The following is a 10,376-nucleotide window of genomic DNA, read 5'->3' on the forward strand; positions in this document are numbered from 1 at the left end:
TAACTCTGTTCTTATAACATATTTATTAAATTGGGATGTTACATAGCATGCTTTCATTTCAAACTTTCTGTCACTGTACAGCCAAAATGTGATGCCAAACATTTTGTTAGGTTTATTGGGTAGAGTATTTCTGATGATAATAGCAAGCATAAAAGCTACTGAAATTGTTTGTTGTGTTATGAAAGCATCTGTCCCTGAAGACCCTGACACAGTGGCTCTTTGAGGCCAGTAGGTGTGTTATTTGCATTGCAGTGAAGTGAGTATTGTATATATGGGGCTGGGGAAACTTTGCTGCTTCCTGCATGGACATACACACATACATACTGGTCCTCTTGCGGTTTGAATAACTCCAGTCAGTTCACCTCCTCTACCTGGCCTACTGCATGCTCAGACACTGAAAGCAATGCCACAGCACATAATAAAAATAAGTCATTATCACAATGATTTAGTTGAGAGCAGCGTGACTCGTCATAGTGTCTGTGGTTTAATGTTATGACTGATAGAAAATATTGTGGGTCCATAAGCATGGTATAATCAATAATGATCTGATGCCCGTATACTGTTACATTAATAGCTGATTATTTATCAAATATCATTTTCATAATCATAGGGTCTGGGGCTTATAGAAACCAATATAAGCTTGTAAACTGACAAACACAAAAACATAGTGTCTGGGGATTAATACTATGACTCACTGAAACCCTGAGCATGGCATAATCAATCATTATTACAATCTGAAAGTACTATACATTTGCACTGACAGAGAAGTAGTTTTTATGATTGATTGATTTTTTAAAGAGCAGTTTTCATAGTCATAGTGTCTGGGTATCTCTGAAACTGCTATAAACGTGTCCCTGCTACAAAAAAAAAACAACATAGACAGGCATAGCTGGTCAACAGCAAAGCCAGCACATGTTATGTTTTGGATGATCTGGTTGACCAGCCTGAGACCAGCATAAACCAGCTTAGACCAGCGTGGAATTTATGCTGCTCTAAACTGTTTCTTTAGCAGGTTTATTTAAACTTTAAAAAGCAGAATTTCCAATCTTGTTTATACTATTTTCTCCTTTACCCTAAGACATTTTTGTCTTTTGTGACACTGTATTACATACTGCTATGTATAAAAACATAGTCAAAGTACATTAGCATAGCTAAATCAGTAGTAGCAGCCATCCTGAAGCCTTTAGTTTGTCTGTACTTTTGCCATTTTTTAAAAGATAACAAAATGTAATATAAAACCATAAGTAAAGACAAGTCTGTTTGAGATTACTTTACAATTCAACACGGTTTGAGGTGAGTGTGTAAAAATTTGGTGCTGCAGTTTGCACAATGCTAGCTAGCTAATTAGCAAGCGAATAAGCTTCTATTGCTCGCTATAGCTACATTAGTTTTTTTTTTAGCTCCAGTGTAAAACTACGAAGCAAACGTCGAGCACTGAACATGTTTCGATTGACCAACGACCTTTGGGGCAAAGTGAGTTCATTGTTGTTTTAACCACGTCAGTCTGAATTATATGGTGGTTTGTGTACATGTAAACTGTGATGAAAATGCGCCTTGTCTTTTAAAAGAGAGCTGAAAGGCATTAAAGAGCACTGTCCGGCCTCGTCCAGTAGAGGGCGTGTTGAGTATTTTTGTGGTTTCCCTTCAACACGCGCGCTATCTGGGTGTGTGTTTGCAGGCAGTGCAGCTCTGAAAGATCTGCTGCAACTTCACTGATAGCGCCATCAGCAGAAGCTGCTAATAACACGTACCGTCCGAGACTGAGCCAAAAAACACACAAGAACTTTATACAAAACGTTCCTTCATGAAAGTATAGCTGTTGAGAGTCATTTATTCAATAAAGGTAAGAAGTTTTACTAGCATATTTTGCATGTGGCATATTTTTAATTTATATATCTTCGCTTTTTGTTGAAATTTACTGAATACAGAAGTTTAGGCAATTTTTCCGTAGAGATCAAGAGGTTTTAATACACTCAGAATTACATGTTTACATTATTTATTACAATCATAAAATAAATTAAAATCTTAAAATTTATTTATTTTATTTATTAATATTTATTGAAACATTAATATAAATGCTAATATATATTTATAGAAGTTTAATTAACGTTTAATTCTAACATTAAAAAAACATTACAAAAATATTGCTTGCATTTACCCTCGTGTACCTGTATATTTATAGGTGTCAACTTTGTGCTTTTTTATATATATACATGAATGTTTTGTATTGTTGTTCCATATTTGGACGTTTGTTGTTGAAAGGGGTAGAAAAGGGTTTGCAGTAGACCCTGAGAGTAAAGGCAGAGAAATAATGTGCGGTGGAAGTTGGTTTTCCTCTGTGTTGGCGGCTCTGGTGGTCAGTTGGCGTCCGTGTGTTTGGTGTAGATTGAGAACACGCCCAGCCAAGGGCAGGAGAGATAAGACGTTTACGCCGGAGAGGGGCAGACACTCGGATACATTCAAAACCAAACAAAACAGAGGCTGGAGCTGTTATTTCTGCCTTATGGCGCATTCAACTGTTTGAATTGGGGCTGAACGATATTGGTGGGGTAGGGGGAGTCACACTGCTAATAATCAGTGAGAAGGGTGCATCTAAAACAGGAATTATGTCAGTAGTTTGGTCATTACTGCAGTTATATAGCTATATATCATATAATATACAGTACTGTGCAGAAATCTATTTGAATTATTTGCAAAGCCATTTGTCTTGGCAATAAACATTTATTTATTTAAACATACCAACAGTAAAATAAATACAAATCAACACATTGTGATTTACTGTGTGTGAGTGTGTAAGTTTAACCATTTCCAAATCTCTCCTTGAAGAAGTCCAGTATTTACAGTTACCATCCAGTACCTAGATTATTCAACCAATTCTTCAGTCAGTTAAATCAGGTGCTGCTGATAGAATGCATCCAATGACTGGAGTGCAGAGAGAAGTCAGGAACCAAACCTGTGTTGTTCTAACTGTACTTCTCTAACCAATATATTAATAACTTTACTGAAAACAAACATTCTTGTTACATTTGAAAACATTTATGAATACATTATGTTTCATTCTAATGGCTGCCTAAGATGTTTGCATGCTGTAGATATTATATACACAATAAATTTTATATATTATTTTATGTACAGTGTTAATATACATAAATGCATATTCTTATTGTGACTGTGAAATATCTTCCAATTCAATGAAAATAATACTGTCTGACATGGTTAAAGACTGACCTGCATTGTTTTGACCAATAATTAACGTTTGATAATGTGACTGCCCTGATTCATTCAAACATCCACAGAACATCTCTGATTGGTCAGGATGTTCGCTCATTTAAAGTCAGAGGACTCATTCGCATATCAGAGCTTTCTCCCATATCAGTGTTGCCAAGGCCGATGTCACAATAACGATTAACAACTGATACACTGTGCAGCTTTAAATTAAATTAAAAGAAACTAAAAAGTATTTTATCTGATCTTTAATTATTTTAGTTTTTTATTATTTCTTTAAATTCTTTCACGCTTTTTACACATTTTTTAGTATTTTACCCTCATTGAATTCCAAAGGCGTTGAGAAGATTCACACATGACAAAATGCAGCTGTATTCATGTTAATGGAATATTTATAAATGTAAAGAAAATAAATGTTAGATCAGGTTTAGATGGGCTACTGGTAAAACATCAGTGTGCATAAAATCATGAAGAAAATTTTTGAGCAATTTAAGAAAATTCAAGAAAAACCTTCTGTTTAATTCACAAACTATGCAACATTTGACAACTGTTTTTCAATTCATTTTGGGTTTGGGTGATTCCAGACTGAACTGAAATTATTAACTCTGTTTATACAGAACACTAAGGATAATATTTCACTTTAAAATAGTGAATCATTAGCTAAATTAAAGTTTAAGTTAATTGATGTTAATAAATTCCCACAACATGTTAATTTATTGGATAAAGGTTCCTTTGGAAATGTAGTATCATTCTATTTCCTGTTTTATTCTTTGTTTACATTGAGCTTATTAGTCAAACACCTCATGTTTTAAAATATATTATACCATGAAGGAGCCATAGCACATCTCAGTTAATCTCTTTCATTTAACAAAAAATGAAGGAAAGAAAAATAGTCCCTCTTTAAAAAATATAGAATCAAATCCTCCGAAATGGATCTTTAGATATGAAGTGACTTTGAATAATTTGACATAGCTTCAAATATTTAGTGCAAACTAAATATTGCTCTATTACTCTTATTCCAATTGTTGAGATGCAGACAAAGTCATTCAGAGCTCAGGTTTGATGTAAAATTGTTCATTGTGGAAAAACTTACTCAGACATCTTTATAGTGATCGTGATAAGAACAAGGGGTCACAATGTTTACAACGCAAATGTAGCCATTTTATTTATTATTCAACATCTCCAGTGAAGTATTTATGCAGAATTATTTGATAAATTAATGGATTTTCCCTTTAATATTCACTGGTTTAATAGCAATCTAGGAACACTATGTAAAAACATTTTTTTTTTTCAAAAAATTATTTTGAAACTTGACTAACAAATTAAAAATGTTTCACACTTTGATATAGAAATACACCCTCCAATAAATTAGCCTGTTGTGAAAATGCATTAACACAAAAATGTAGTTAATTTAAAGTGAGATATTATTCTTAGTGTTGTGTTTATATCCAGTTAACATTTCAGAACAGTCGTTCTGGAAGCAGCTAAACTCAGTATTTAAGATGTGATTTAGAATCTGAATTCATTCATTCATCATGAACTTAATTCATAGCAGACGTCTAGAGAGACTGAGCGGGTGTTACAGTCTACAGTAACAGTTTTAAAAGATGACACAGCATGCATACGTTTGCACACAATCCGATGACATAGCATGACCTTTTTTTTCTCTTTTTTTGACTACTGTGCCAAGTCCTCCACCTTAGTAAATAAGATAACAGCGACGTTGCAGGAACGCTCCCAGTTTCTCTGTTAATGTTTCACCAGATAATTATTCTCTCGGGGGCAGGAACCAAATGGGCATGATTTTTTTTGTTCTACCCTTCTTCCAATGCACTATGTCCATTTGATAGGGCAACAAAATGGAGGAGACGTTTGAGAAAGAGAACCCGCCAGTGGAAGTGAAAGCTCCAGACGATGACAAAGGTACGACCTTTCAACTACATAAACATGCACAGGAAAAACAAAACAAAACAAAAAACTGTATTACAAATGATCATGCATTTAACTTTAATGGTCACTTTCTTGATTTCTAAACAGCACTTGTAATGTTTGTGTTTAGCAAAATTAAAGCTGTAACTGACTCATCCTGCATATTAATATATGCAAATGCATAAATTCTGTTTTTTGCGAAGTTCTGAGATTTATACTTTTCATGTATATTCTTTATGAAACACTCTTAGTCACAAGCTTTTTTCCATGCACTTCTGTTTGGTTTGCGTTGTTGATATAAGTTGTGCAAGATTTCTTGCCTTGTTTTTGTTTGTTATGACTCATATTATGTAGCACTCAGTAAGCATTGTAGTCAAAACACTGTATAGTGACTACAGTCACTGTAGTAAGTGTTACACTGAGTGTAGCTCTAAGCAAAAGCCATTAGTGGACTTTGATCTGGTTAGGTCTTACTAAAGGTGGACTGTGTTATAGTTTTGTTTTACAAGTTGCAAACAGTACAGCTTGCAATCTGCACCTCAATTAAAGTGATAATTTGGTAATTTTTTTAAGTTTGCTAATTTATTTTTAACACTGGAACTAAGAGGCTAATGTAGCTGTTAATGGAAATATACCCCACCAGTTAGCTTTGTGCTAACTGCATTCCTAAAACGACAACGACTTGCCTCAAACTGTGTTGAGTAATCTTAAATAGACTTGCTTTTGTGGGTCCTGACACTGTATGACATACTTTTATCTACAAACAATGGCAAAGGTACATCACATTGCTAAAATAAGTACTGAAATCTAGATTTTGTCTAAACTTTTGTTAATTGTTATTGAAAACATGTTATTGAATCCAGTGCAAAACTAAAGAAGCAAATTTTAGACACCAAACATGGCTGATCCAAGGGGATGGGGAGGGGGGGCGTTATTTGTGGAAATTAGATTTTCTGCTGAACTTTTGTTTTAACCCAACACACTCATTGTCCATGAAGCTTATCAGAAAGGTTTCTGACCTACAAACACAACTACTGCTAAACTCTGGCCAGTCACACCTGGACTGTTAGATGACTATGTGCATGCATTCTGTTCTATTCCGATCTATTCCATTCTGTTTATTTCTGTTATATTTGTTATGAGCAGGCGGGATTGGCCGGCGGCTGCGGGACCGAGACCTACTGAGAAAGAGGAAGGCAGAGGCAGAGGAGAAGGCAACTAACCAGTGGGTTTATGGGTAAAGCTAGTGCTGATGCAGGATTTATGGGTAAAGTTAGTGTTAATGTAGGGGTTTTTGGGTAATTTAGTGCTGATGCTAGACTAAGCAGTGATTTGTACCAGATCATTTGATTGTTATGACAGTTTAGCTTTGTGTTTTAGGTGTATGCATTTTCCAATAATAGAACTACAATTTTCACAGTTAGTCTGTTTTTCATTCAGATGTACACAAGACTGCTTATAATTTCAGCTTACAGCAGTCTACCTTTGCCAGTCCAGCTTATTGCAGTCTAGCCCTACCCATTTACCCTACAGTTGTTTAGCCCTGCTAGTTCAGCTTATAGCGGTTTGACCCTGTCCACTCAGCCTACAGCAGGTTAGCCCTGCCCATTCAATCTACAGCAGTTTAAGTCTCATTAAACCAATAGCATTTTAGTCCCCTGCCTAGTCAGCTTATAGAAGTTTGCCCCCATGCATTCAGCCTACAGCAGTTATGCCCCACCCATGTAGTTTAAAATAGTTTAGCTCCACCCATTCAGTTTATGGCGGTTTAGCCTCACCCTTTCAGCCTACAGCTGTTTAGCCCTACCCATTTAGCCTAAACTAGTTTAGCTTCACACATTCAGTCAACAGCAGTTTAACTTTGTCCATTCTGTCAACGGACGTTTAGCCCTGTCCATTAATTCTTGAGAAGTTGAGCCCTGCCCACTCAGTCTACAGCAGTCTAGCCCTGTCCATTCAGTCTACAGAAGTTTAGCCCTGCCCACTCAGTCTACAGCAGTCTAGCCCTGTCCATTCAGTCTACAGAAGTTTAGCCCTGTCCATTCAGTCTACAGAAGTTTAGCCCTGTCCATTCAGTTTGCAGAAGATTAGTCCTGTCCATTAAGCATACAGCAGTTTAGCCTCGCCCATTCATGTTGAAGTGATGCAGAGTATTGTATCAGCAAATATTAAATGCCTGGACTGCTTTTTGAATGTGGCACAATACAGAACAGCAAGTCAGAACAAAGGTCATTTACATGTCAGTCAAATGAACAGTAACAACATTTTTTAAAATTATTAGGGATAAAAAGATATTGGATAATGGTTGTGGCCCCTAAAACTTCTTTTCTAAAACCCCACAGGGCCCAGAGCAGGAAGAGAGTGAGGAAGGAGCCCAGCAGCACACCCGGGAAGAAAGGCCGGCCGAGGAAAAATGTCATTGCTACAGAGCCTCAACCCGACCAGACTGAGCTCCAAACCGCAGAACAGCCGGAGATACTCATTGCACCGGAGGAGACACCTTCAGCCCCAATTCCTCTACCTGCACCAATTCCTGTCTCAGTTCCTGTTCCTCTGACAATATCCGTGCCTGAAACTGCCCCAGAAGTGATCACTCAGCCTGCTGAACCACTGACCATCCTGGCTCCAGAGGAAGTGCCCAGTGATAAAACTGCTGGGGTTCTGATTGAAGATTTGGGGCCTGACGAGGAAGAAGACAAACTAGCATCTCAGGAGAGGCTCGTCATTGATCAAGGTTTTTAAATGACCCATTTTTACAACTAGGCCTGTGTAACAAATCAATAGTGATCTGGTATTTACCTCTGACTATGTGCCATCATTCTGTAGTCAGAGACGTGCTTAAATAAGTCTACAAGTCTAAGTCTAAGGTTTTGTAGGAAAAGTGAATAGTGTTTTTGCATCCTGTGGTGAACAAAATCATCCCAAAACTGATATGTTTTATCCTCTGTACATTGTTTCCCTGAAGGTCACTGTGTGATGTGAATTATGATATTATTAAGTAGCCAAATGCTAATTTTGCAACATACATGCTTTCTTTAACCAACTGTGTAACTAGTTATCACCACTAAGTGCAGCTAAATCAACACATTTATATAACTAAACCAGAAACTAAAACTGCAGAATCCTCTTGACTACCACATTGTACAAACGTTGCTAGTTTTCGTGGGTTTTTTTTTAATACATACGTGCACATTTTTCTAGACACAGATAAAGCCTACACTCCCTGGCCATTTTATCAGAATCCCCTCCCTTGTAGCTCCACCTTGCTGGATTACAGTCAGACTGTAGCCTAATTTGTTGATGCACAGTTTCTATTGGCCATCCTCTAGTGCATCATTGGTGGTCAGTTTCTGACCACAGAGCCTCTCATAGCAGGATATTTTTGGATAGCTGTGATACTGACATGTAAAAATTCCAGCAACACTGCTGTGCCTGAGCAACTCATACCAGCACCACACACACTACTACCATGTTAGTACTGGGTCCACAGCAGTTCTGTGGTCAGACACTGACAAATGATGAATGGGGCAGAGTGGGCCCCATTATAGCCAGATAGACTATAGTCTTTAATTGTACACGTATATAGTGGAGCTATAAGGTAGATTAGCTCATAAAGTGAGTGGAAGCTCAGCATTGGGGTTTGTAATGAAGTGGCCATTGAGTGGAAGCACACAGTAAGGGTTTCTAAAAAAAAAGTGGACGATAACGCATATGGATAGAATAATTTAATCCAAGACCAGACATAAAGAATTCAGACATAATAGTGGTATAAGTCATGAAACCATTCAGTGCATCATGAACTCTAAAATTTCATCAGAATTAGATTTTTTTGGTACGATTCAGAATTATATTTAAAGGGCCCATTTCATGGAAAACAATATTTCTGTCACTTTTTTGAATAAAGGAGTATGAAGTAATATTTAAACAATATTTCAAAATGTACCATTGACTCCCCAGTCCATACAGCCCATATATAGAAACTATGCTGCAATAAAGCACTGTTTCTATGATTTTTGGAGAACCAACACATTTCCATAAATCTACCTATACAGCCTACAGCACTTTAGCCCCACCCGTTCATGTTGGCTATGTAAAAATGAATTATGACCATTTCTGGCACATAAAACCACACAAATGGTATTAGTGCACCTCAAGGGAAAATGCAGGAGATGGGCCCTTTAAAAATATACTGAATATGCAAATGTAACTAGACAAACTAATTAACACAGTAGTGAAATGCCAACAATAAAAGTAATATACCAAGCTATTGATTTTGATTTTTACGTTTGAAAATGGCCACAAAATAAGTGCATACTTTACTTTTTGAAGTATGGTGTAGTCACCATTAGGATGATGTATTTTTACAGCACTGTTATAGTACACTGTATCAATATTGTTTTGCAGGTGCTATTGAGGACCCTCCAGCTGATCTTACTGAACAGACCAAAGTATTTTCTGAGCCCATCATAGCCACACCGATCACCCCACCCGCCGCCCCGGCCCCATAAGATTATCTGCTTGGAGCCCTGCTGTAAATGAGCAGCATTATCACTATTAACAGTCTGGCTTTGTATTTGACTGGTTAACCTTTATAATTTCAAGTTTGTATACGAAGGCCTCACTCAGGCGAGAGTTTCTATTTGTGATCTCAATCAAGAACAAATGTATATTTATTCATGTGCTCTGTTTTTGTCAATTGCAATGTGACAAATTGTGTTTTATTGAGCCTGAAGATTTTTTTTCAACAGAATGAACAATTTTAAATAAAAGTTAAACTTTCTAGCTCTGTTGTTTGCTGAGATAGTGATTTACACAAGGTAACACATTATGTGAATAGGGATTTACCTACAGAGGGTCTTCATAACACATGCACGAGAAGTAAATAACATATAGAAAATATACAATACTTGAGTATTTAATAACAACTTGTGAGTTTTTATGAAGTACAAAGTACTGACTTAGGAGGTGGTGTTGGAGAACTCGAGTCCAATCTAAGTCTTGAGACAGTAAATTAATAGTCTGGATATCTTGTCTCAGCCTCAACATCATTTTGACTTGGTCTTGTCTTGGACAAGGAAATTGTTCTCAAAACCACTCTCTGCCTGAGGTCATTGGAAACTGAATGTTTTATTTCTAGCGTTATTGAATATCAACAACACCTTTGAACAGAATAAAATGTCCATTCTCTACAAGTTTAAATAAAATCTGGTTGAGTATAATTA

General features: G+C 36.6%; 1 protein-coding gene across 2 annotated transcripts; it reads left to right on the plus strand.

Annotated features, from left to right (window-relative positions):
- The first annotated feature begins 1,699 nt into the window (after positions 1 to 1,699).
- hemgn (hemogen) lies at positions 1,700 to 9,936 on the plus strand. 2 transcript variants are annotated; one of them, XM_036574798.1, is made up of 5 exons: positions 1,700 to 1,843; positions 5,076 to 5,148; positions 6,301 to 6,391; positions 7,497 to 7,888; positions 9,559 to 9,936. In XM_036574798.1, the coding sequence occupies exons 2-5, from the start codon at positions 5,085 to 5,087 to the stop codon at positions 9,660 to 9,662; spliced, it is 651 nt and encodes a 216-aa protein (XP_036430691.1). In that variant the 5' UTR covers positions 1,700 to 1,843; positions 5,076 to 5,084; the 3' UTR covers positions 9,663 to 9,936. The 2 variants fall into 2 exon arrangements, with proteins under 2 accessions (XP_036430691.1, XP_036430692.1); XM_036574799.1 differs by having other exon boundaries at positions 1,702 to 1,843; positions 6,301 to 6,379.
- The last annotated feature ends 440 nt before the right edge of the window (positions 9,937 to 10,376 follow it).

This window comes from Colossoma macropomum, unplaced genomic scaffold (assembly GCF_904425465.1).
Source record: "Colossoma macropomum unplaced genomic scaffold, Colossoma_macropomum, whole genome shotgun sequence".
Taxonomy (NCBI): domain Eukaryota; kingdom Metazoa; phylum Chordata; class Actinopteri; order Characiformes; family Serrasalmidae; genus Colossoma; species Colossoma macropomum.

Bases quoted from the DNA above. Each gene is read 5' to 3' on its own strand.
- hemgn (XM_036574798.1), top strand. From the start codon at position 5,085: ATGGAGGAGACGTTTGAGAAAGAGAACCCGCCAGTGGAAGTGAAAGCT. The intron at 6,392-7,496 runs GTAAAGCTAGTG...AAAACCCCACAG, and splicing joins ACTAACCAGTGGGTTTATGG to GGCCCAGAGCAGGAAGAGAG. The intron at 7,889-9,558 runs GTTTTTAAATGA...ATTGTTTTGCAG, and splicing joins GAGGCTCGTCATTGATCAAG to GTGCTATTGAGGACCCTCCA.